General features: G+C 43.5%; 2 protein-coding genes across 3 annotated transcripts; both read right to left on the reverse strand.

Moving 5' to 3' along the window:
- Positions 1–49: 49 nt before the first annotated feature.
- c4h5orf63 (chromosome 4 C5orf63 homolog) lies at positions 50–8,440 on the reverse strand. Of its 2 annotated transcripts, XM_063880613.1 has the most exons (4): positions 8,278–8,440; positions 7,071–7,160; positions 509–565; positions 50–278 (listed from the first exon to the last, which is right to left on the reverse strand). In XM_063880613.1, exons 2-4 carry the CDS (start codon positions 7,155–7,157, stop codon positions 96–98), a joined length of 327 nt encoding a protein of 108 aa, XP_063736683.1. In that variant the 5' UTR covers positions 7,158–7,160; positions 8,278–8,440; the 3' UTR covers positions 50–95. The 2 variants fall into 2 exon arrangements, with proteins under 2 accessions (XP_063736683.1, XP_063736682.1); XM_063880612.1 differs by lacking the exons at positions 7,071–7,160; positions 8,278–8,440 and adding an exon at positions 6,882–7,017.
- A 363-nt stretch (positions 8,441–8,803) lies between these two features.
- On the reverse strand, positions 8,804–21,652 carry traf3 (TNF receptor-associated factor 3). Its single transcript, XM_063881536.1, has 14 exons — positions 21,407–21,652; positions 20,127–20,277; positions 19,862–20,027; positions 19,685–19,736; positions 19,488–19,592; positions 16,579–16,743; positions 16,131–16,211; positions 15,902–15,976; positions 15,697–15,789; positions 15,483–15,623; positions 15,057–15,234; positions 11,565–11,908; positions 9,744–9,935; positions 8,804–9,600 (listed from the first exon to the last, which is right to left on the reverse strand). Exons 2-14 carry the CDS (start codon positions 20,272–20,274, stop codon positions 9,565–9,567), a joined length of 1,776 nt encoding a protein of 591 aa, XP_063737606.1. The 5' UTR covers positions 20,275–20,277; positions 21,407–21,652; the 3' UTR covers positions 8,804–9,564.
- Between the last annotated feature and the right edge of the window lie 6,030 nt (positions 21,653–27,682).

Genomic DNA, 27,682 nt, shown 5'->3' on the forward strand with positions numbered 1-27,682 from the left:
GCCCTGATTGGCCGACAGCTCACTGGTTTCTGCAATAAAGCACACGCAGTGACTGACTGGTTTTATTCTTTATTGAGGATTTATTTAAAGCGTCTTCATGTGTCCTCCTGTCCTCCCGTCCCCTGTTCGTCCCTCAGCAGGGAGTCCAGCAGCTGCAGGTCAACGCCATGCTTCATCACGAAGCGTCCGTTCAGGTGGAAGACGGGAATATCCAGAGCGTAACGCTGCCTCCAGACAGCGTGCTGGGGGAGGGAGATATCTACCTGCTGCAGAACAAACTACACACACACACACACACACACACACACACACACACACACACACACACACACACACACACACACACACACACACACACACACACACACACACACACACACACACACACACACACACACACACACACACACACACACACACACACACACACACACACACACACACACACACACACTATATATATATATATATTACCATATCATACATCTTATAGAAGCAAGAGACTCACTCTGTGTCTGAGAGGCTGCAGCTGCTCTTTGGCTTCATCACACAGAGGACACGGATCCTGCAACATGTGAGACCATGTCTTAATAATGAAGCGTGTATCACTGATGTTCTTAATGAAGCGTGTATCACTGGATGTTCTTAATGAAGCGTGTATCACTGATGTTCTTAATGAAGCGTGTATCACTGATGTTCTTAATGAAGCGTGTATCACTGATGTTAATAATGAAGCGTGTATCACTGATGTTCTTAATGAAGCGTGTATCACTGATGTTAATAATGAAGCGTGTATCACTGATGTTCTTAATGAAGCGTGTATCACTGATGTTCTTAATGAAGCGTGTATCACTGATGTTAATAATGAAGCGTGTATCACTGATGTTCTTAATGAAGCGTGTATCACTGATGTTCTTAATGAAGCGTGTATCACTGATGTTAATAATGAAGCGTGTATCACTGATGTTCTTAATGAAGCGTGTATCACTGATGTTAATAATGAAGCGTGTATCACTGATGTTCTTAATGAAGCGTGTATCACTGATGTTCTTAATGAAGCGTGTATCACTGATGTTCTTAATGAAGCGTGTATCACTGATGTTCTTAATGAAGCGTGTATCACTGATGTTCTTAATGAAGCGTGTATCACTGATGTTAATAATGAAGCGTGTATCACTGATGTTAATAATGAAGCGTGTATCACTGATGTTAATAATGAAGCGTGTATCACTGATGTTCTTAATGAAGCGTGTATCACTGATGTTCTTAATGAAGCGTGTATCACTGATGTTCTTAATGAAGCGTGTATCACTGATGTTCTTAATGAAGCGTGTATCACTGATGTTAATAATGAAGCGTGTATCACTGATGTTAATAATGAAGCGTGTATCACTGATGTTAATAATGAAGCGTGTATCACTGATGTTAATAATGAAGCGTGTATCACTGATGTTAATAATGAAGCGTGTATCACTGATGTTATAATGAAGCGTGTATCACTGATGTTAATAATGAAGCGTGTATCACTGATGTTAATAATGAAGCGTGTATCACTGATGTTAATAATGAAGCGTGTATCACTGATGTTCTTAATGAAGCGTGTATCACTGATGTTAATAATGAAGCGTGTATCACTGATGTTCTTAATGAAGCGTGTATCACTGATGTTCTTAATGAAGCGTGTATCACTGATGTTAATAATGAAGCGTGTATCACTGATGTTAATAATGAAGCGTGTATCACTGATGTTAATAATGAAGCGTGTATCACTGATGTTCTTAATGAAGCGTGTATCACTGATGTTCTTAATGAAGCGTGTATCACTGATGTTCTTAAATGAAGCGTGTATCACTGATGTTAATAATGAAGCGTGTATCACTGATGTTAATAATGAAGCGTGTATCACTGATGTTCTTAATGAAGCGTGTATCACTGATGTTAATAATGAAGCGTGTATCACTGATGTTAATAATGAAGCGTGTATCACTGATGTTAATAATGAAGCGTGTATCACTGATGTTCTTAATGAAGCGTGTATCACTGATGTTAATAATGAAGCGTGTATCACTGATGTTAATAATGAAGCGTGTATCACTGATGTTATTAATGAAGCGTGTATCACTGATGTTCTTAATGAAGCGTGTATCACTGATGTTCATAATGAAGCGTGTATCACTGATGTTAATAATGAAGCGTGTATCACTGATGTTAATAATGAAGCGTGTATCACTGATGTTCTTAATGAAGCGTGTATCACTGATGTTAATAATGAAGCGTGTATCACTGATGTTCTTAATGAAGCGTGTATCACTGATGTTAATAATGAAGCGTGTATCACTGATGTTCTTAATGAAGCGTGTATCACTGATGTTAATAATGAAGCGTGTATCACTGATGTTCTTAATGAAGCGTGTATCACTGATGTTCTTAATGAAGCGTGTATCACTGATGTTAATAATGAAGCGTGTATCACTGATGTTAATAATGAAGCGTGTATCACTGATGTTATAATGAAGCGTGTATCACTGATGTTCTTAATGAAGCGTGTATCACTGATGTTCTTAATGAAGCGTGTATCACTGATGTTAATAATGAAGCGTGTATCACTGATGTTAATAATGAAGCGTGTATCACTGATGTTCTTAATGAAGCGTGTATCACTGATGTTCTTAATGAAGCGTGTATCACTGATGTTAATAATGAAGCGTGTATCACTGATGTTCTTAATGAAGCGTGTATCACTGATGTTCTTAATGAAGCGTGTATCACTGATGTTCTTAATGAAGCGTGTATCACTGATGTTCTTAATGAAGCGTGTATCACTGATGTTCTTAATGAAGCGTGTATCACTGATGTTAATAATGAAGCGTGTATCACTGATGTTCTTAATGAAGCGTGTATCACTGATGTTCTTAATGAAGCGTGTATCACTGATGTTAATAATGAAGCGTGTATCACTGATGTTCTTAATGAAGCGTGTATCACTGATGTTCTTAATGAAGCGTGTATCACTGATGTTAATAATGAAGCGTGTATCACTGATGTTCTTAATGAAGCGTGTATCACTGATGTTCTTAATGAAGCGTGTATCACTGATGTTCTTAATGAAGCGTGTATCACTGATGTTCTTAATGAAGCGTGTATCACTGATGTTAATAATGAAGCGTGTATCACTGATGTTCTTAATGAAGCGTGTATCACTGATGTTATTAATGAAGCGTGTATCACTGATGTTAATAATGAAGCGTGTATCACTGATGTTCATAATGAAGCGTGTATCACTGATGTTCTTAATGAAGCGTGTATCACTGATGTTCTTAATGAAGCGTGTATCACTGATGTTAATAATGAAGCGTGTATCACTGATGTTCTTAATGAAGCGTGTATCACTGATGTTAATAATGAAGCGTGTATCACTGATGTTAATAATGAAGCGTGTATCACTGATGTTCTTAATGAAGCGTGTATCACTGATGTTCTTAATGAAGCGTGTATCACTGATGTTAATAATGAAGCGTGTATCACTGATGTTCATAATGAAGCGTGTATCACTGATGTTCTTAATGAAGCGTGTATCACTGATGTTAATAATGAAGCGTGTATCACTGATGTTAATAATGAAGCGTGTATCACTGATGTTCTTAATGAAGCGTGTATCACTGATGTTCTTAATGAAGCGTGTATCACTGATGTTCTTAATGAAGCGTGTATCACTGATGTTAATAATGAAGCGTGTATCACTGATGTTAATAATGAAGCGTGTATCACTGATGTTAATAATGAAGCGTGTATCACTGATGTTCTTAATGAAGCGTGTATCACTGATGTTCTTAATGAAGCGTGTATCACTGATGTTAATAATGAAGCGTGTATCACTGATGTTCTTAATGAAGCGTGTATCACTGATGTTCTTAATGAAGCGTGTATCACTGATGTTAATAATGAAGCGTGTATCACTGATGTTAATAATGAAGCGTGTATCACTGATGTTCTTAATGAAGCGTGTATCACTGATGTTCTTAATGAAGCGTGTATCACTGATGTTAATAATGAAGCGTGTATCACTGATGTTAATAATGAAGCGTGTATCACTGATGTTCTTAATGAAGCGTGTATCACTGATGTTCTTAATGAAGCGTGTATCACTGATGTTCTTAATGAAGCGTGTATCACTGATGTTCTTAATGAAGCGTGTATCACTGATGTTCTTAATGAAGCGTGTATCACTGATGTTCTTAATGAAGCGTGTATCACTGATGTTCTTAATGAAGCGTGTATCACTGATGTTAATAATGAAGCGTGTATCACTGATGTTAATAATGAAGCGTGTATCACTGATGTTCTTAATGAAGCGTGTATCACTGATGTTCTTAATGAAGCGTGTATCACTGATGTTAATAATGAAGCGTGTATCACTGATGTTAATAATGAAGCGTGTATCACTGATGTTCTTAATGAAGCGTGTATCACTGATGTTCTTAATGAAGCGTGTATCACTGATGTTAATAATGAAGCGTGTATCACTGATGTTCTTAATGAAGCGTGTATCACTGATGTTCTTAATGAAGCGTGTATCACTGATGTTCTTAATGAAGCGTGTATCACTGATGTTAATAATGAAGCGTGTATCACTGATGTTAATAATGAAGCGTGTATCACTGATGTTCTTAATGAAGCGTGTATCACTGATGTTAATAATGAAGCGTGTATCACTGATGTTCTTAATGAAGCGTGTATCACTGATGTTAATAATGAAGCGTGTATCACTGATGTTAATAATGAAGCGTGTATCACTGATGTTCTTAATGAAGCGTGTATCACTGATGTTAATAATGAAGCGTGTATCACTGATGTTCTTAATGAAGCGTGTATCACTGATGTTAATAATGAAGCGTGTATCACTGATGTTCTTAATGAAGCGTGTATCACTGATGTTCTTAATGAAGCGTGTATCACTGATGTTCTTAATGAAGCGTGTATCACTGATGTTCTTAATGAAGCGTGTATCACTGATGTTAATAATGAAGCGTGTATCACTGATGTTAATAATGAAGCGTGTATCACTGATGTTCTTAATGAAGCGTGTATCACTGATGTTAATAATGAAGCGTGTATCACTGATGTTCTTAATGAAGCGTGTATCACTGATGTTCATAATGAAGCGTGTATCACTGATGTTCTTAATGAAGCGTGTATCACTGATGTTAATAATGAAGCGTGTATCACTGATGTTAATAATGAAGCGTGTATCACTGATGTTAATAATGAAGCGTGTATCACTGATGTTCTTAATGAAGCGTGTATCACTGATGTTAATAATGAAGCGTGTATCACTGATGTTAATAATGAAGCGTGTATCACTGATGTTCTTAATGAAGCGTGTATCACTGATGTTCTTAATGAAGCGTGTATCACTGATGTTCTTAATGAAGCGTGTATCACTGATGTTAATAATGAAGCGTGTATCACTGATGTTCTTAATGAAGCGTGTATCACTGATGTTCTTAATGAAGCGTGTATCACTGATGTTAATAATGAAGCGTGTATCACTGATGTTAATAATGAAGCGTGTATCACTGATGTTAATAATGAAGCGTGTATCACTGATGTTCTTAATGAAGCGTGTATCACTGATGTTCTTAATGAAGCGTGTATCACTGATGTTAATAATGAAGCGTGTATCACTGATGTTAATAATGAAGCGTGTATCACTGATGTTAATAATGAAGCGTGTATCACTGATGTTAATAATGAAGCGTGTATCACTGATGTTAATAATGAAGCGTGTATCACTGATGTTAATGAAGCGTGTATCACTGATGTTAATAATGAAGCGTGTATCACTGATGTTCTTAATGAAGCGTGTATCACTGATGTTAATAATGAAGCGTGTATCACTGATGTTCTTAATGAAGCGTGTATCACTGATGTTAATAATGAAGCGTGTATCACTGATGTTAATAATGAAGCGTGTATCACTGATGTTAATAATGAAGCGTGTATCACTGATGTTAATAATGAAGCGTGTATCCACTGATGTTACTAATGAAAAGCGTGTATCACTGATGTTCATAATGAAGCGTGTATCCCCTGATGTTCTTAATGAAGCGTGTATCACTGATGTTACTAATGAAGCGTGTCTCACTGATGTTCATAATGAAGCGTGTATCACTGATGTTCTAAATGAAGCTGTGTATCATAAATGATGGTGTCTCCTAATGTAATATGATGCGTGTATGACTGATGTTCATAATGAAGAGTGTATCCACTGATGTCTAATAATGAAGCGTGTATCACTGATGTTACATAATGAAGCGTGTATCACTGATTTTCTAATGCAGCAGCTGTATCACTGATGTTCATAATGAAGCGTGTATCATGATGTTTTAATGAAGCGTGTATCACTGATGTTAATGAAGCGTGTATCACTGATGTTAATAATGAAGCGTGTATCACTGATGTTCTTAATGAAGCGTGTATCACTGATGTTAATAATGAAGCGTGTATCACTGATGTTAATAATGAAGCGTGTATCACTGATGTTAATAATGAAGCGTGTATCACTGATGTTAATAATGAAGCGTGTATCACTGATGTTAATAATGAAGCGTGTATCACTGATGTTAATAATGAAGCGTGTATCACTGATGTTAATAACAACATGTGGGAAAATAAATATGAAACTTAAATCATCTTTTCACTACAACACCACACCTCTTAACTTTGAAATAAAACCACAAATGATGCATTTATTTCCATCAAACAATAAAAAAAATGTTCTCAATATAATAACTTTAAACTTTTTTAATTAATGACGGTCTGTACGAAGTTATCAGAGTGGGTTTAGAGGAAAACAGTCTGGAGATACTAGGTTTCATTACCTTAGTGAACAGAGTCAGAGTGGGTAAAGAGGAAAACAGTCTGGAGATACTAGGTTTCATTACCTTAGTGAACAGAGTCAGAGTGGGTAAAGAGGAAAACAGTCTGGAGATACTAGGTTTCATTACCTTAGTGAACAGAGTCAGAGTGGGTAAAGAGGAAAACAGTCTGGAGATACTAGGTTTCATTACCTTAGTGAACAGAGTCAGAGTGGGTAAAGAGGAAAACAGTCTGGAGATACGAGGTTTCAGAGTGACGGGGCCCTTCAACAGAAACATGATCTGAGGACAGAAACAGAAACTCACTGACCTGTCGACCAATCAAAGAGCAGAGCGGAGTCTTCTGAGCGCAGTGACCAATCAGATGTGAGGAAAGTCTCCGGCAGATTCAAGCAGTGTTTGTGTTTTAAAGGAGTGACTCTGGCCCCTTTTCCACCAAACCGGATTCTCTGGTTCTAGCCTGTAGCACCCCTTGTGTTTCCACCGCTCAGAGGCCGAGTGGAGCTGTGTCATTGCGTCATGACGTAACCGTTTACGTGCCCTCTTATGACTGATTCATATTCACTGTCTGACTGTCACACGAGCAGCTGATGCTTTGCCCAGAGATACTGCTGTTACAACTTGTACTCGCTGTACTCCATGAACTGTAAACTCAGGTTAATCCCCCCCCCCCCCACCTCCGAAGTAAGCGTGACGTATTGGTTCGTATTGGTTCTTGGATCTTGCCGGGCAGCCGAGTGGGGCCAGAAAGATCCGGTTTTTCGGTGCTTAAAACCGGCGCCGCTGCGGTGGAAACACGAAAAACCAGATCTTTATCGACTCCAGCTCCGGCTCCGGCTCCGGCTCCGGCTCCGGGTTGGTGGAAAAGCGCCATGTGAGGCGTTCAAAGACTACCTTTAAATTATGGACATCTCATTGTTTCTCCGGCTCCAATTTAAAGAACTAAATAAATAACAGCAAAATGTAAAAAACACCAAAACAACAATGTAAATGCACAACCATGAACTAATGACCATGCATTAACAAATATCTGCAATGTGCTGTATTTTCACAAACTGTGAATCATAAACCATAGAAATATGAATAAAGTTATGAAATGTTTAGAATTGTGTTTTTAAAGAAAAAACTAGAAAAATTCTGAAAACAAAACATCTTATTATTTTACTTTAAACGTGATGTTCTTCACCAAACACCCTTTAATATGAATATATATTAACAATGTTTTACTCTCTGGTTACCACGGATTGTTTGTCAAAAACATCACAGTGACGTCATCAAACGTTTTTAAAGCTTCACAGTCACAAGTAAAGCTAATGACGTCAGCCTGTTAGCCTGATAGCTGTCAGCCTGTTAGCTGTTTGTTAGCTTTTAGCTCCCCCCGTCTCCCCTCTGAACTCACCCTCTTTCCCAGCTCTCTCCGCTGCTCTCTCCCGGTTCTCCTCCTCCCGGCTCACAGACTCTGTTTCCGTGCTTTAAACAGAGTTTCTCTCGCTTAGATCAAAAGTATTTGAGCTAACAGATCCTCCTCTTCCTTCCTCTCTTCCTCTTCCCTCTTCTCTTCTCTTTTCTTTCTTCCTTCTTCTTCTTCTTCTTCTTCTTCTTTTCTTCGATGGTGCTACGGAACAGAGCGTCAGCGCCGCCTGCGGCTGGAGGAGGAAAAGCGTCTCACTCTGATCAACACTCACTTCAGTAAGTTCGTAGCAAATACTATAAACCATGGCCCTCACTTTGTTTTCCAAAGTGGGGGGACACTTTTTCCAGATATTATAAAACAGTTCACACTAATGTCCTTACTATCTGCTAGCAGCCCCTGTCATACAGATAATAGATTTACCTTGATTTAGTATTTATGATGTAGGAGATATTCAATTACCCTCATTTTATTGTGTAAATTATCCTGAAAACAGATTTCTAAATAAAACACATTTGTGTTTTTACATTTTTATTTTCACACTTAAACATTTAAACTGTGCAAAGGATGAAAATCAGATGGAGTCACATGGAGTCTGAGCCACAGAGAGGCTCCTACTGGGAGCTCATACTGGGACTCATACTGGGACCTGGTGGGTCTTGTGTTCACACCAAAACTGGTGTCCGACCCAGTGACCGCAGAGAGGAGCCTCCCTGCTGTTAGTTAAAGGGTTAATCTGAGCAGGTTTCTGTCTCTCTCCTGCTCCTGGGTTTTATTGGATCTGCACCCTCCACATATATTCACTTGTATCTGCTCTTCTGGTATTCAGAGCTCCTCTGTGGCTGCAGAGGATTTCTCAGCATGCCTTGGTAAACAGGTAATGAACAGGAAGTAAAGCTTGATGCACGGCATCAGTAATGAGCAGCAACAATGTCCGGCCGCCATGTTGGCTCTGGTGATATCACCATGGTGATGTCATAGCAACACTGACCCTGACACACACACACACACACACATACACATACACACACACACACACACACACACACACACACACACACACACACACACACACTTCTGTATTCCATCAGCCAATCAGAATAAGACCCCGCTCTGGTCTCTGTAAAGTCCTCCCTGACTGGCTGCTTCCTGTCAGGCTCTTCTTCTTCCCTTCTGTCGGTGGCGAGCCTGCTCCATCATCTCTGATCCTTCCCATCATCCTTTGCTCTACTGGGTCAACAGGTCAGCTGATCTTAGATCAGCAAGGTCACAGGGTCACGGGTCAGGGAGGTCAGAGGTATCCACGGTAACCTGCGTTCACCAATAAACAAAGGCTTTCATAAGAGACCCATACCTTCAGCACACGATAAAACTTGGTGTTGCCACCTATAGGACCGACCAACATGTCCACTGCAGGACATGATAGCAATAAGAACAGGTGTGTTTGTCCTCACCTTGATGAAGATGGTGTCGTCCTTGATGTAGCTGCCGGTCTCCAGGACGCTTTGAGACACAAACAGAGGACAGCCAGACGCGATGTTCATCTCCGCCGCTGGCCGCCTGAAGCTGCTGCTGTTCGGGTCCGGCTTGAAGGCATCGCCCAGGTGCTTCCTCGCTGGACCCTGATCCATCAGCATCAAAGTCACCTACAGACAGACAGACAGACAGACAGACAGACAGATGGAGGGTTAGTAGAGGGGTAAGTAGAGGGTCAGTCTAGGGTCAGTAGTCGGTAGAGCGTTCAGTAGAGTGTCAGTCGAGGGGTCAGTAGAAGGTCAGTAGAGGGTCAGTCGAAGGGTCAGTAGAAGGTCAGTAGAGGGTCAGTCGAGGGGTCAGTAGAAGGTCAGTAGAGGGTCAGTCGAGGGGTCAGTAGAAGGTCAGTAGTCAGTAGAGGAATCAGTAGAGGGTCAGTCGTCAGTAGAGGGGTCAGTAGAGAGTCGGTAGAGGGTCAGTCGTCAGTCTAGGGGTCAGTAAAGGGTCAGTGAAGGGGTCAGTAGAGGGTCAGTCGAGGGGTCAGTAGAGGGTCAGTAGTCAGTAGAGCAGTCAGTAGAGGGTCAGTTGTCAGTAGAGGGGTCAGTAGAGGGTCAGTAGTCAATACAGCAGTCAGTAGAGAGTCAGTAGTCGGTAGAGGTTCAGTCGTCAGTCTAGGGGTCAGTACAGGGGTCAGTAGCGGGTCAGTCGAGGGTCAGTAGTCGGTAGAGCGTTCAATAGCGTGTCAGTCGTCAGTAGAGGGGTAATTAGAGGGTCAGTAGTCGGTAGAGTGTCAGTCGTCAGTCAAAGAGTCGGTAAAGGGTCAGTCGAGGTGTCAGTAGAGGGTCAGTAGTCAGTAAAGCAGTCAGTAGAGGGTCAGTAGAAGGTCAGTAGTCAGTAGCGCGTCAGTCTAGGGGTCAGTAGAAGGTCAGTAGTCAGTAGCGCGTCAGTAGATGGTCAGTCTAGGGGTCAGTAGAGGGTCAGTAGTCAGTAGCGCGTCAGTAGATGGTCAGTCTAGGGGTCAGTAGAGGGTCAGTAGTCAGTAGAGCAATCAGTAGAGGGTCAGTAGAGGGGTCAGTAGAGGGTCAGTAGTCAGTAGAGGGTCAGTCGAGGGGTCAGTAGAGGGTCAGTAGTCAGTAGAGGGGTCAGTAGAGGGTCAGTAGTCGGTAGAGGGTCAGTCGTCAGTCTAGGGGTCAGTAAAGGGTCAGTCGAGAGTCAGTAGTCGGTAGAGGGTCAGTCGTCAGTAGAGGGGTCAGTAGAGGGTCAGTAGAGAGTCAGTAGTCGGTAGAGGGTCAGTAGAGAGTCAGTAGTCGGTAGAGGGTCAGTCGTCAGTCTAGGGGTCAGTAAAGGGTCAGTTGAGGGGTCAGTAGTCAGTAGAGCAGTCAGTAGAGGGGTCAGTAGATGGTCAGTAGTCAGTACAGCAGTCAGTAGAGGGTCAGTCGTTAGTAGAGGGGTCAGTAGAGAGTCAGTAGTCGGTAGAGGGTCAGTCGTCAGTCTAGGGGTCAGTAAAGGGTCAGTCGAGGGGTCAGTAGAGGGTCAGTCGAGGGGTCAGTAGAGGGTCAGTAGTCAGTAGAGCAGTCAGTAGAGGGGTCAGTAGAGGGTCAGTAGATGGTCAGTAGTCAGTACAGCAGTCAGTAGAGGGTCAGTCGTCGGTAGAGGGGTCAGTAGAGAGTCAGTAGTCGGTAGAGGGTCAGTCGTCAGTCTAGGGGTCAGTAAAGGGTCAGTCTAGGGGTCAGTAGAGGGTCAGTAGTCAGTAGAGGGTCAGTAGTCGGGAGAGTGATCATTAGAGGATCAGTCATCAGTACCTTCTGTTTGAAGGGCCAGGGCAGCAGGGCGTCATACTCGCCCCTCATCACAACGAAGAACAGCGACAGGTGCGTCCCCTTCCCCATGCCGTCCCCGTTCAGGTAGACCCGGGCGCACATCTTGTACCCAAAGTACCCGGTGTAGAACGGCTGTGAGTACAGAGACAGCGTCTTCGCTGCCACTGCTTCCTGTTTCCGTCTCTTGTAGTCGCGGATCTTCCAGATCAGAGTCCCATTGTAGCTTGCCGTCTCCAGAACCTGGAACCGGAGATCCATGTCGGCCAACCGGACGTCATGAACGCTAAGCATATCGTCATGACGATTCAGCTGTGTCTCCAGGGACGCTGCAAAGAGGACGACCTTCATTATGTAAACATTCAGTAGCGGGGGTTCAGACTCAGACTTAGTCCTAAGCCAGTGTGTGTGTTCTCACCAAGAGTGTGTGTTCTGACCCAGTGTGTGTGTTCTCACCAAGAGTGTGTGTTCTGACCCAGTGTGTGTGTGTTCTCAGAGTGTGTGTTCTGACCCAGTGTGTGTTCTCAGAGTGTGTGTTCTGACCCAGTGTGTGTTCTCAGAGTGTGTGTTCTGACCCAGTGTGTGTTCTCAGAGTGTGTGTTCTTACCCAGTGTGTGTTCTCAAAATGTGTGTTCTGACCCAGTGTGTGTTCTCAGAGTGTGTGTTCTGACCCAGTTTGTGTTCTCAGAGTGTGTGTTCTGACCCAGTGTGTGTTCTCAGAGTGTGTGTTCTGACCCAGTGTGTGTTCTCAGAGTGTGTGTTCTGACCCAGTGTGTGTTCTCAGAGTGTGAGTTCTGACCTAGAGTGTGTGTTCGGAGCCAGTGTGTGTTCTCACCCAGAGTGTGTGTTCATCTCAGCTATGACCTCCTCCACCTGCGCCCTCGATCCTATCCCCATGTCACTACTGAAAGCCTGCTCTCTATCCATTATTCCCACTGCCACCACCATCATAAACAAATCCCTGTTGAGTGGTCAGGTTCCCCCCACTCTCAAGCAGGCAGCCATCAGACCAGTCCTGAAGAAACACAACCTGGATCCTGAGGTACTCTCAAACTACCACCCCATCTCAAACCAGCCATTCTTGGCTAAGGTTCTGGAAAAAGTTGTGGCCCGCCAGCTTCATGAACATCTCCACTCTCACCAGCTCAGTTTCAGACCATCTCACATCACTGTCAGCGTCTCAAGGAGGTGGGAATCACTGGCATGGATCTGGACTCTTTCAGATCCTACCTCTCAGGAAGACAGGAATCTGTCCGTCTTGGGAAAAACACCTCCAACACACACTGTGTTACCTCTGGTGTCCCCCAAGGGTCAGTCCTGGGGCCACTTCTCTTTTTAATTTACATGCTGCCTCTGGGACAAATACTGAGGAGCCATAACATACTCTTCCACACAGATGCTGATGACACACAGATTTACCTCCAAACTGCCCCGATAAACATCTAGCACTTTCAAAGCTCTCCAGATGCCTGCACCACATACATCACTGGATGAGAAATACCTCCCTCCAACTAAACAGCAGCAAATCAGAGGCCATTCTCATTGGAACCCCCCGTCCATTACTCAAAGCAGACATCCCTCAAATCCTCATCGATGGCCACTCCAGTCCTCTCTCCCCTCTTGTCACAAACCTATGCGTGAAACTGGACTCATCCCTTTCTTTCCAAGCACACATCAAACATCTGCAAAGCTTCCTACTACCACCTGAGGAACATCTCCAAAATGCGACAGTCGCTCAGCAAACAGGAGGCAGAAAAACCAGTCCATGGCTTTGTCCCTTCCCGCATTGACTCCTGCAATTCTCTGCTTGCTGGCCTACCAACAGAAACAGCTCAGAGACTGCAATGTGTACAAAGCAGTGCCGCCCGGATACTCACCAAAACACGCAACTCAGAACACATCACCCCCCTCCTCCACTCACTCCACTGGCCCCCGTAACCCACCGGATCAACTACAAAGTCCTCACCATGGTCTACAAAGCCACTGACCACACAGGCCCCCCCTACCTACAGGACTTGCTGAGTACACAACACTCACAAACATCCCGCACCCTCAGGTCCTCCAGCACCAATCTCCTAGCTGTTCCCCCGACAAAACTGGCCAGCATGGGAGAGCGTGCTTTCTCCTCCCTCAGCCCTCGTCTGTGGAATCCGCTCCCAGAAGATTTAAGGACCTCTGCATCCCTCTCAGTCTTCAAGAAAAGCCTCAAGACCCACCTGTTCCTCACCGCGCTTCCCTGACTGAGCTTCACTTTATATTTCAACCTTTTATGCTCTTACCCTTTTTCTTTTATCTTTGTGAAACCCAGCTCACTTGCTGATTTCTTTATATGTATTTTATGAAATATATATATATATATGATCCTTCGCATAACTTTTATTTCATTTTAGTGTGTTTCTTTTCTCCCTCAAAGCATTGTGAAGCACCTTTAAGTAACGTGGTTTTTAAAGTGTGCTCTACAAATACAATATATTATTATTATTATTATTATTATTATTATTTTATTATTTTATTTCTATTATTATTATTATTTTTATTATTATTATTTTATTTCTATTATTATTATTATTATTATTATTATTATTATTATTATTATTATTATTATTATTATTATTATTTTATTTCTATTATTATTATTATTTTTATTATTATTATTTTATTTCTATTATTATTATTATTATTATTATTTCTATTATTATTATTATTATTTTTTTTTTTTCATTTCTATTATTATTATTTTATTTCTATTATTATTATTATTATTATTATTATTATTATTTTTATTATTATTTCTTTTTATTTCTATTATTATTATTATTATTATTTTATTTCTATTATTATTATTATTATTATTTTTATTTAAATTATTATTGTTTTTATTTCTATTATTATTATTATTTAATTATTGTTTTTATTATTATTATTATTGTTTTTATTTCTATTATTATTATTATTTAATTATTGTTTTTATTATTATTATTGTTTTTATTATTATTATTATTATTATTATTATTTAATTATTGTTTTTATTATTATTATTATTATTTTTATTATTATTTTTATTATTATTGTTTTTATTTCTATTATTATTATTATTTTAATTATTATTTTAATTATTATTATTATTATTATTATTTTTATTATTATTTAATTATTGTTTTTATTATTATTATTATTATTTTTATTATTATTTTAATTATTATTGTTTTTATTTCTACTATTATTATTATTATTATTATTTTTATTATTATTTCTTTTTATTATTATTATTATTATTATTTAATTATTGTTTTTATTATTATTTCTTTTTATTATTATTATTATTATTATTATTATTATTATTATTATTATTATTTAATTATTGTTTTTATTTCTATTATTATTATTATTATTATTTTAATTATTATTTCTATTTTTTTAATAATTATTATCATTATTCTCAGAGTGTGTGTTCTCACCCAGAGTGTGTGTTCTCACCCAGAGTGTGTGTTGTGGATCCGGTTCCACTGCGTCCTCCTTGTTCCAGAGCGTTCAGTCTTGTCCTGACGTTCTCCAGGGTTCCTCTGATGTTCTCCACCTCCTCTCTGAGAACCCGAAGAGAACGCAGCTCCAGCTCCACTTCCAGAAGCTTCTCTGAGTGAGAACTCATCAGTTTCTACAGGAGGAGAGAGTGGGAGAACCAACAGAGAGGAAGTGATGTTGAGGGTCATGATGGTCCACATCCAGTCCCTGATTCCTGGACATACAGCGGCCGTTTTAAATCCGATCAGAGACTGCATCTCACCAATCTCCAGTCCCACTCTTCTATTGGACCCACCCAACTAGCTTCCAGAGCTACACTACTTATTAACCTTGTTTATGTCAGGCTTTTATTGTGTGTGATAATTAAATTGTAAAAGTGACCTGCATGGTGGCCAGCTTCTGCTCCATCTGCCGGTTCTTCTCTCGCAGCTCATCCTGCTGGTTCTCCAGCTCCGACAGCCGACTGCTGAGAGCAGGAAGCACCTTGTACCTCTCCAGCAGATCCCCTTTAATGTCCTCTACCTGGAGACAGAAGAGCGGTCAGGTAAACTCAGTCTCTCTGATGTGGGTTCCTCAGACCTCGATATAACGGTACCTTGTTTTCTAAAGCTGAGTTCCTGCTGGCCATCATCTTCAGGTGCTCGGCGGCAGAGCTGGACTCGTGCTGCCTCAGGTCCTGGTTCAAACCCTGGAAATAGGGAACACATGAACTCTGCAGGGTTCTACCCTGAGACACAGGGAACACATGAACTCTGCAGGGTTCTGCACGTTCAGAACCTTACAGGAGATAGGTCAGTTACCTTAAAGCTGCAGCCGTAACGCAGGAACTGACAGCTGACCTGAGCTTTGGGACAGTCATGCTGGTGACTCGACAGCTGAACATAAAAAACATCAATCGGAATCTTCAGTAACAGCATTCAGGACCATGAGTCAGAACATTCATTCAGAACCATTCATCAGAGCCATCAGTCAGAACCTTCAGCACTAAAACAGAACCCCACTACTGATGGAGACGGACCGGGTCAGTACCTCGCTGCGGGGCAGGGCGGAGAACGAGCAGAGGTTCGGACACGGAACCAGGAACGCCGGACATACCGTCTCCTTGTGTTTCTGCAGAAAGAAAGTCTATTATCACCAGAGTCCGAATCAGGAAACAGAACCAGAACCAGACGGGTACCTGCAGCTCGGTCAGACAGACAGACAGACAGACAGGTCAGAGACAGACGGATGGACAGACAAACGGACGGACGGACAGACAGACAGGTCCCAGACAGACAGACAGACAGGTCAGAGACGGACGGACAGACAGACAGACAGACAGACAGGTCAGAGACAAACGGATGGACAGACAGACAGGTCCCAGACAGACAGACAGACAGACAGACAGACAGGTCCCAGACAGACAGACAGACAGACAGACAGACAGACAGACAGACAGACAGACAGACAGGTCAGAGACGGACTGACAGACAGGTACCTGCAGCTCGGTCAGTGGCATCTTGGTGCTGCAGAACTCGCAGCTGGTCTCCCGGTGTTTGCACTTCCAGCTCAGGTGGTCGGGAATCTCCTTCCTCATCATCCTCTCCTTGCACTGCCCCAGGGGACAGGGGACCTCAAAGAACAGGCACACCGTCAGGTGCTCCTGTGAGACAGATAGAGAGAAAGGTGAGAGACAGACAGGTAGAGACCAGGTTCAAGACCACAGACTGGTCCAGAAGTATGTATATCTACACTGTGTATATATATATACACAGTGTATATATATATACACAGTGTAGATATATATATATACACAGTGTATATATATATACACTGTGTATATATATATACACTGTGTATATATATATATATATATACACAGTGTAGATATATATATATACACTGTGTAGATATATATACACAGTGTATATATATATATACACTGTGTATATATATATACACTGTGTATATATATATACACAGTGTATATATATATATCTACACTGTGTATATATATATATATACACAGTGTATATATATATATATACACAGTGTATATATATATATATACATATATATATATATATATATACACAGTGTATATATATATATATACACAGTGTATATATATATATATATACACTGTGTAGATATACACACTGTGTATATATATATACACTGTGTATGTATATCTACACTGTGTATATATATATACACAGTGTATATATATACACAGTGTATATATATATATCTACACTGTGTATATCTACACACTGCCCGGCCAGAAAAACAGGTCCCCAGCCTGTGGGGGCAGGGCTATGATCTGGGGCTGCTGCAGTTGGTCTGGTCTTGGTTCAGCAACCCAAAGAATGAGGTCAGCTGACTCTGAATATCCTGAAGGACAGGTTATTCCATCAGTGGATCTCTTCTCCCCTGATGGAGCGGGCATGTTCCAAGAGGACAATGCCAGGATCCATCGGGCTCAGACTGTGAGAGAGTGGTTCAGGGAGCATGAGACATCCTTTCACACATGGATCGGCCCCCCCAGAGTCCAGACCTGAACCCCATTGAGAGTCTTTGGGATGTGCTGGAGAAGACTTTGATCAGTGGTCTGAATCTCCATCATCAATACAAGATCAAAAATAATGACAGAAATAAATGTTGAGACGTTGCAGAAGCTCGGGGAAACAATGCCACAGAGAATGTGTGCCGTGAAGCTGAAGGCGGTCCAACGGATACTAGAGGGGGACCTTTTTTTGGCCAGGCAGTGAATATACAGTGGGGCAAAAAAGTATTTAGTCAGCCACCAATTGTGCAAGTTCTCCCATTTGAAAAGATGAGAGGCCTGTAATGTTTATCATAGGTATACCTCAACTATGAGAGACAGAATGGGGAAACAATCCAGGAAATCACATTGTAGGATTTTAATGAATTCATTTCAAATGATTGTGGAAAATAAGTATTTGGTCAATAACAAAAGTTCATCTCAATACTTTGTTATATACCCTTTGTTGGCAATGACAGAGGTCAAAGGTTTTCTGTAAGTCTTCACAAGGTTTCCACACTGTTGCTGGTATTTTGGCCCATTCCTCCATGCAGATCTCCTCTAAAGCAGTGATGTTTTGGGGCTGTCGCTGGGCAACACAGACTTTCAACTCCCTCCAAAGATTTTCTATGGGGTTGAGATCTGGAGACTGGCTAGGCCACTCCAGGACCTTGAAATGCTTCTTACGAAGCCACTCCTTCGTTGCCCTGGCGGTGTGTTTGGGATCATTGTCATGCTGAAAGACCCAGCCACGCTTCATCTTCAGTGCCCTTGCTGATGGAAGGAGGTTTTCACTCAAAACCTCACGATACATGGCCCCATTCATTCTTTCCTTTACACGGATCAGTCGTCCTGGTCCCTTTGCAGAAGAACAGCCCCAAAGCTTGATGTTTCCACCCCCATGCTTCACAGTAGGTATGGTGTTCTTTGGAGGCAACTCTGCATTCTTTCTCCTCCAAACACGACGAGTTGAGTTTTTACCAAAAAGTTCTATTTTGGTTTCATCTGACCATATGACATTCTCCCAATCCTCTTCTGGATCATCCAAATGCCCTCTAGCAAACTTCAGACGGGCCTGGACATGTACTGGCTTAAGCAGGGGGACACGTCTGGAACTGCAGGATTGAAGTCCCTGGCGGCGTAGTGTGTTACTGATGGTAGCCTCTGTTACTTTGGTCCCAGCTCTCTGCAGGTCATTCACTAGGTCCCCCCGTGTGGTTCTGGGATTTTTGCTCACCGTTCTTGTGATCATTTTGACCCCACGGGGTGAGATCTTGCGTGGAGCCCCACATCGAGGGAGATTAGCAGTGGTCTTGTATGTCTTCCATTTTCTAATAATTGCTCCCACAGTTGATTTCTTCACACCAAGCTGCTTACCTATTGCACATTCAGTTTTCCCAGCCTGGTGCAGGTCTACAATTTTGTCTCTGGTCTCCTTTGACAGCTCTTTGGTCTTGGCCATAGTGGAGTTTGGAGTATGACTGTTTGAGGTTGTGGACAGGTGTCTGTTATACTGATAACCAGTTAAAAAAGGTGCCATTAATACAGGTAACGAGTGGAGGACAGAGGAGCCTCTTAAAGAAGAAGTTACAGGTCTGTGAGAGACAGACATCTTGCTTGTTTGTAGGTGACCCAATACTTATTTTACCGAGGAATTTACAATGAATTCATTAAAAATCCTTCAATGTGATTTCCTGGATTGTTTCCCCCATTCTGTCTCTCATAGTTGAAGTATACCTATGATAAAAATGACAGGACTCATCTTTTGAAATGGGAGAACTTGCACAATTGGTGGCTGACTAAATACTTTTTTGCCCCACTGTATGTTACATATGAAAAGATGAATGTAATGTTGTTCTCACAGGGATGTGCTGCAGACTCAGCTGCTCCGGGCAGCCGTTGGCTTCACTGCGACAGTAGACCTTCAGCGCCATGATCTCCCGATGACAGCAAACGTCTCTGAAGATCTGAGACAAAACAGAGCGTCAGAAACTGATCCATAAACTATCTATTATTCATAAAAAATACAGAACACAGAATCAGGACAACTCCTGCTCACCTTGTCTTTGAACAGCGGCTCTCTGTCAGCTGGACATGATGGGTTAGGATTACTGCAGGACAGAGAACACAGAGTTACTGACGCACCTGAACACACCAATAATGAATTATATTATTTAACGTAATAAAAATAACGGGGGTATTTACAGCTGTTTGTAATGATAGAGGCCAGCAGTACCTGAGGATGTCGCTGATGCAGCTCTGGCAGAACCGGTGTCCACACTCGGTCTGCCTCGGCTGACACAGGACCAGCCTACAGGCTTCGCAGCAGTACTTGGGTTCAGGAGGTTCCACAAAGTGGTCCCTGAACCCCCCGTGGACCGGGAGGAACCCTGCAGGAGCCCCTGCACAGAGAGGGGGGGCATTAACACTATCAAGTTATAACAGAGAGCTGGACGCGAGAGCTGATTGGTTATCCGTCAGCCAATCACAGCGCAGTTTACCTGGAGAGGAAGCGGGGTCGCTCGGAGGCCAGGGATTAGCCTGCCGATGAGAGGGCGGGGCCACGGAGAGGGGCGTGGTCAGGGAGGGCGCCACCTGCTGGAGGGGAACCTGCACTTCCCGCCCATCAGCACTCCTCCCCCCCGACATGACCTGACCACATCAGAGAGAAACACAAAAACTGACCTTTGACCTGAAGGGAACATCTGCTGATTCAAATTCTAACCGGCAACAGGACTGAGGCAGAAAATAATAAGAGAGGAAACTTAATGTTAGGTAAAGTACCAGCAATATAAAAGCCACTGAGTGGGGGTTAGAGCGAAGACCGTTTCCTCTCAACTGAAAGTGAATGCAGTCTCTGTGGTGCGTTCAGGGACATCTACAGCCTGCCTGTTAGAGTCTGGGCCTTTAGTCTGAGTCTAGCAGCTCACATTAACAAAGCAACTCAATATAAACATTCATCCAAAACACATGTTCACAATGATAGTTCAATTAAACTAAAGTCCAGGTTTTTAAATATTAAATCATGAATTTAGAAAGAATACAAATAAAATGTAGATTTTAGAAATCTCTAAATTAAGAAATGTCATACTTTAATTTCCAATAGAAAAAATCAGCACAAATGAGTAAAATACCTCCTTTATCTGTTCGTAATAATAATGATAAACAATACTAAGAATGTATTCATGTATTTAATACTTCATTAAACTCTATGATCCTCTGGGTTTGATTACTCAGGTCTGACTGAGTATCGATCTCTAATGTAAACACTGATGCTAAGTGTTAGCCTCTTTAGCTTCTCTGCTTTATGTTCCATAAACACCAGTTTACACACACACACACACACACACACACACACACACACACACACACACACACACACACACACAGGTAAATATTGACTTATTGTTATAACAGTTTTATTAAATGTTTTTTACACTGGTTTTATTTTCGGGTTATTTTCTTACTATTGATCTTCTTTGACTGTTTATGTTTGTGCATAAAATACATCCAGCTAGATTCTTCGTATGTGTAAATCTACTGAGCAATAAACCCGGTTCTGATACTGCTCCCGAACCTGATCCTGTCTGACCACACACACACACACACACACACACACACACACACACACACACACACACACACACACACACACACACACACACACACACACACACACACACACACACACACACACACACACACACACACACACACACACACACAGTAGCCTCTGTAGAGCTAACCCTGAGCTAACAGGTTCTGAGAGGTTCTGACTCACATGAAGCTCCTCCGCTCGGCTCTCTGTCTCCGGGATTCAAACCGTCGCCCCGCCGCGGAGCCTCCGGGCCGCAGACGGGCTCCTCATGGTCCCGGTTCTGTTGCTGTCTAGATCCTGGTTTTGCTATCCGGGTCCTGGTTCTGCTGTCCGGGTTCATTCGCTGCTCCTCAGCCTGAGAGATCCAGCAGCACTGATCACTGGAAACCCCCTCCACTGCTTCCGCCCAGGAAATCCCCTCTGCAGCTGCAGGAGAGCGAGCCTCCTCCAGGGGGCGCTGTGACCTCTGCAGCTGCAGGAGACAGAGGGGGAAGAAGTACTCAGAGCTTGTACTGGAGGAAAGTAGAAGTACTCAGGTCTTGTTGAGTAAAAGTAGAAGTACTCAGAGCTTGTACTTGAGTAAAAGTAGAAGTACTCAGGTCTTGTTGAGTAAGGATAGAAGTACTCAGATCTTGTACTTGAGTAAAGTAGAAGTACTCAGGTCTTGTTGAGTAAAAGTAGAAGTACTCAGATCTTGTACTTGAGTAAAAGTAGAAGTGCTCAGGTCTTGTTGAGTAAAAGTAGAAGTACTCAGAGCTTGTACTTGAGTAAAAGTAGAAGTACTCAGGTCTTGTTGAGTAAGGATAGAAGTACTCAGATCTTGTACTTGAGTAAAGTAGAAGTACTCAGGTCTTGTTGAGTAAAAGTAGAAGTACTCAGATCTTGTACTTGAGTAAAAGTAGAAGTGCTCAGGTCTTGTTGAGTAAGGATAGAAGTACTCAGATCTTGTACTTGAGTAAAGTAGAAGTACTCAGGTCTTGTTGAGTAAAAGTAGAAGTACTCAGAGCTTGTTGAGTAAGGATAGAAGTACTCAGATCTTGTACTTGAGTAAAGTAGAAGTACTCAGGTCTTGTTGAGTAAAAGTAGAAGTACTCAGAGCTTGTACTTGAGTAAAAGTAGAAGTATTCAGGTCTTGTTGAGTAAGAGTAGAAGTACTCAGATCTTGTACTTGAGTAAAGTAGAAGTACTCAGGTCTTGTACTTGAGTAAAGTAGAAGTACTCAGGTCTTGTACTTGAGTAAAAGTAGAAGTACTCAGGTCTTGTACTTGAGTAAAGTAGAAGTACTCAGCTCTTGTACTTGAGTAAAGTAGAAGTACTCAGATCTTGTACTTGAGTAAAGTAGAAGTACTCAGATCTTGTACTTGAGTAAAGTAGAAGTACTCAGATATCTTGTTCTTGAGTAAAGTAGAAGTACTCAGATCTTGTTCTTGAGTAAAGTAGAAGTACTCAGATCTTGTACTTGAGTAAAGTAGAAGTACTCAGGTCTTGTACTTGAGTAAAGTAGAAGTACTCAGATCTTGTACTTGAGTAAAGTAGAAGTACTCAGATCTTGTACTTGAGTAAAGTAGAAGTACTCAGGTCTTGTACTTGAGTAAAGTAGAAGTACTCAGGTCTTGTACATGAGTAAAGTAGAAGTACTCAGATCTGGTACTTGAGTAAAGTAGAAGTACTCAGATCGTGTTCTTGAGTAAAGTAGAAGTACTCAGATCTTGTACTTGAGTAAAGTAGAAGTACTCAGATCTTGTACTTGAGTAAAGTAGAAGTACTCAGGTCTTGTACTTGAGTAAAGTAGAAGTACTCAGGTCTTGTACTTGAGTAAAGTAGAAGTACTCAGGTCTTGTACTTGAGTAAAGTAGAAGTACTCAGATCTTGTACTTGAGTAAAGTAGAAGTACTCAGGTCTTGTACTTGAGTAAAGTAGAAGTACTCAGATCTTGTACTTGAGTAAAGTAGAAGTACTCAGATCTTGTACTTGAGTAAAGTAGAAGTACTCAGGTCTTGTACTTGAGTAAAGTAGAAGTACTCAGGTCTTGTACTTGAGTAAAGTAGAAGTACTCAGGTCTTGTACTTGAGTAAAGTAGAAGTACTCAGATCTTGTACTTGAGTAAAGTAGAAGTACTCAGGTCTTGTACTTGAGTAAAGTAGAAGTACTCAGGTCTTGTACTTGAGTAAAGTAGAAGTACTCAGGTCTTGTACTTGAGTAAAGTAGAAGTACTCAGGTCTTGTACTTGAGTAAAGTAGAAGTACCAGAGTGTAGGAATACTCTGTCACAGTGAAAGTATTCTAAATGTTCCTCCAGTGAAAGTAGAAAGTACTCTCCTCTAAATGTACTTAAAGTAGCGACAGTAAAAGTAGTCATTGTCTGATTGGTCCATTTCAGAATAATATCTCTGATGTGTTTTATAATCCTTTCCGAGAACCAGCACCTTATCGTGGTGGAGAGGTTTGTGTGCCCCGATGAACCTGGGGGCTGTGTTGTCTGGAACCTTGTGTTCCTGGTAGGGTCTCCCATGGCAAATTGGTCTCAGGTAAGGGGCCAGACTAAGATTGGTTCAAAAAGACTTCATGAATGAACATCATTGGAAGCGAGGATACCCGGCCCGGAGGAAGCCCGGGGTCCCCTTCTGGAGCCAGGCCCAGAAGGAGGACTCGTCAGCGAGCGTCTGGTGGCCGGGCTTGCCACGGAGCCCGGCCGGGCACAGCCCGAAAAAGCAACGTGGGCAACACCTCCGCTTCTCCGTCCCGCGGGCCCACCACCTACGGGAAACAACGATGGGGTCGGGTGCGCTGCCAGAAGGGTGGCAGTGAAAGCAGAGGGTCTCGACGGACCAGACTCAGGCGACAGAAGTTGGCTTTGGGGACGTGGAATGTCACCTCTCTGGGGGGGAAGGAGCCGGAGCTTGTGCGGGAGGTGGAGCGTTACCAGTTGGATCTGGTGGGGCTCACTTCTACGCACAGCGTCGGCTCTGGAACCTTACTTCTGGATAAGGGTTGGACTCTATTCTTCTCCGGAGTTGCCCAAGGTGTGAGGCGCCGAGCGGGTGTGGGGATACTCACAAGCCCCCGGTTGAGTGCCGCTTTGTTGGAGTTTACCCCAGTGGACGAGAGGGTCGCCTCCCTACGCCTGCGGGTCATGGGGGGGAAAACTCTGACTGTTGTGTGTGCTTATGCACCAAACAGCAGTTCAGAGTATTCGGCCTTCTTGGAGACCCTGAAAGAAGTCCTGTATGGGGCTCCTGAAGGGGACTCCTTAGTCTTGCTGGGAGACTTCAACGCACACGTGGGCAATGATGGAGACACTTGGAGGGGCGTGATTGGGAGGAACGGCCCCCCTGATCTGAACCGGAGTGGTGGTTTGTTACTGGACTTCTGTGCTAGTCATGGATTGGCCATAACAAACACCATGTTCGAACATAAGGATGCTCATAAGTGTACGTGGTACCAGAGCACCCTAGGCAGAAGGTCCATGATCGATTTTGTAATCGTATCATCGGATCTGAGGCCGCATGTTTTGGACACTCGGGTGAAGAGAGGGGCGGAGTTGTCAACTGATCACCATCTGGTGGTGAGTTGGGTCGAGTGGCGGGGGAAGCCTCTGGACAGACCTGGTAAGCCCAAACGTGTAGTGCGGGTGAACTGGGAACGTCTGGAGGAGTCCCATGTCCAGGAAGCCTTCAACTCACACCTCCGGCGGAGCTTTTCAGGCATCCCTGTGGAGGCTGGGGACATTGAACCAGAGTGGGCGGTGTTCAAAGCTTCTATTGCCGAAGCTGCGGCGGGGAGCTGTGGTCTCAAGGTCTTAGGTGCCTCAAGGGGCGGTAACCCTCGAACCTCGTGGTGGACACCGGTGGTTAGGGAAGCCGTCCGACTGAAGAAGGAGGCCTTCCGGGATATGTTATCCCTGGGTACTCCTGACGCAGTTGCAAGGTATCGACAGGCCCGAAGGGCAGCAGCCTCAGCCGTGGCCGACGCAAAGCAGCGGGTGTGGGAGAAGTTCGGAGAAGCCATGGAGAAGGACTTTCGGTCGGCACCAAAGTTGTTCTGGAAAACCGTCCGGCACCTCAGGAGGGGGAAGCAGGGTACCATCCAAGCTGTGTACAGTAAGGATGGGGCGTTGTTGACCTCAACTGATAGTGTGTTAGGGCGGTGGAAGGAACACTTTGAGGAACTCCTGAATCCGACAACTCCGCACTCTATGTTAGAGGCAGAGCTGGAGTATGAAGGGGGATCAATTCCAATCTCACGGGGGGAAGTCACTGAGGTAGTTAAACAGCTCCACAGTGGCAAAGCCCCGGGGGTGGATGAGATCCGCCCAGAAATGCTGAAGGCTCTGGGTGTTGAGGGACTGTCATGGTTGACACGTCTCGTCAACATTGCGTGGAAGTCGGAAACAGTACCGAAGGAGTGGCAGACCGGGGTGGTGGTTCCTCTCTTTAAAAAGGGGGATCAGAGGGTGTGTGCCAATTACAGAGGCATCACATTACTCAGCCTCCCCGGGAAAGTTTACTCTAAGGTGCTGGAAAGGAGGGTCCGGCCGATTGTCGAACCTCAGATTGAAGAGGAACAATGCGGTTTTCGTCCTGGTCGTGGAACGACGGACCAGCTTTTCACTCTCGCAAGGATCCTGGAGGGGGCCTGGGAGTACGCTCATCCGGTCTACATGTGCTTTGTGGATTTGGAGAAGGCGTATGACCGGGTTCCCAGGGAGATACTGTGGGAGGTGCTGCGGGAGTATGGGGTGAGGGGGTCTTTGCTCAGGGCCATCCAATCTCTGTACTCCCAAAGCGAGAGCTGTGTCCGGGTCCTCGGCAGCACGTCGGACCGTTTTCCGGTGAGGGTTGGCCTCCGCCAGGGCTGCGCTTTGTCACCAATCCTGTTTGTGATATTCATGGACAGGATTTCGAGGCGTAGTCGTGGGGGAGGGGGTTTGCAGTTCGGTGGGCTAAGGATTGCACCACTGCTTTTTGCAGATGATGTGGTCCTAATGGCTTCATCGGTCTGTGACCTTCAGCACTCACTGGATCGGTTCGCGGCCGAGTGTGAAGCGGCTGGGATGAGGATCAGCACCTCCAAATCTGAGGCCATGGTTCTCAGCAGGAAACCGATGGATTGTCCACTCCAGGTAGGGAATGAAGCCTTACCCCAAGTGAAGGAGTTCAAGTATCTCGGGGTCTTGTTCTCGAGTGAGGGAACAATGGAGCGTGAGATGGGCCGGAGAATCGGAGCAGCGGGAGCGGTACTGCAGTCGCTTTGCCGCACCGTTGTGACGAAAAGAGAGCTGAGCCAGAAGGCAAAGCTCTCTGTCTACCGGGCCATCTTCGTTCCTACCCTCACCTATGGTCATGAAGGATGGGTCATGACCGAAAGAACGAGATCGCGGATACAAGCGGCCGAAATGGGATTTCTCCGCAGGGTGGCTGGCATCTCCCTTAGGGATAAGGTGAGAAGTTCAGTCATCCGGGAGGGACTCGGAGTAGAACCGCTGCTCCTTCGCGTTGAAAGGAGCCAGTTGAGGTGGTTCGGGCACCTAGTGAGGATGCCACCTGGGCGCCTCCCTAGGGAGGTGTTCCAGGCACGTCCAGCTGGGAAGAGACCGAGGGGTAGACCTAGGACCAGGTGGAGGGATTATATCTCTTCACTGGCCTGGGAGCGCCTTGGAATCCCCCAGTCAGAGCTGGTTGATGTGGCCAGGGAAAGGAAAGTTTGGGGCTCTCTGCTGGAGCTGTTACCTCCGCGACCCTGACGGAAAAGCGGGAGAAGATGGATGGATGGATGGATGGATGTTTTATAATGATTGATCAGTAAAGTGTTCTCAGAGCTGGTAAAGGTGCAGCTAGTTTGATTGGCTTTGTATACTGCAGGGTAGCTGCTGGATTTACTGCAGGTGAACTACAGTCTGATTTAAGGGAGATTATATTTACCATCAGTAATCCAGATCTGCCGAGCAAATAAAGGGGTTAAATACATGTAGAGGAGTAAAAATACACCATTAACTTCTGAACTGTAGAGTATAAGTACACAGTCCCTGAGGCGGGCAGGGAAGATTGTGGCGGACCCTCCCACCCTGGACACAAACTGTTCCATCAGGACCAGAACCTCTCTCCACCTGAACAACCAACCTCTGCTATCGGCCTCATCAACAAGGCCCGGGACCCCCACTGACACTGACCCTTTGACACGTCTGCTCGGCTCTGACTGCACGTCTGCTCTGACTGCACGTCTGCTCGGCTCTGACTGCACGTCTGCTCTGACTGCACGTCTGCTCGGCTCTCTGCAGTTTGACATATCTTCATTGTCCTAGTGTTTCAGTTTTTTAACTTTTAGGGTTCTTTATTTAAGTTTAAATTCTGTGTAAAGACTTGTCTTTAGCATGTGCTTTTTTAATGATAAATAGTTTCTTAAAAATACTTGTTTTCTCATGTTGTTTATGTTCGCACCACCAGACACCAAACCATGATGT

This window comes from Eleginops maclovinus, chromosome 4 (assembly GCF_036324505.1).
Source record: "Eleginops maclovinus isolate JMC-PN-2008 ecotype Puerto Natales chromosome 4, JC_Emac_rtc_rv5, whole genome shotgun sequence".
Taxonomy (NCBI): domain Eukaryota; kingdom Metazoa; phylum Chordata; class Actinopteri; order Perciformes; family Eleginopidae; genus Eleginops; species Eleginops maclovinus.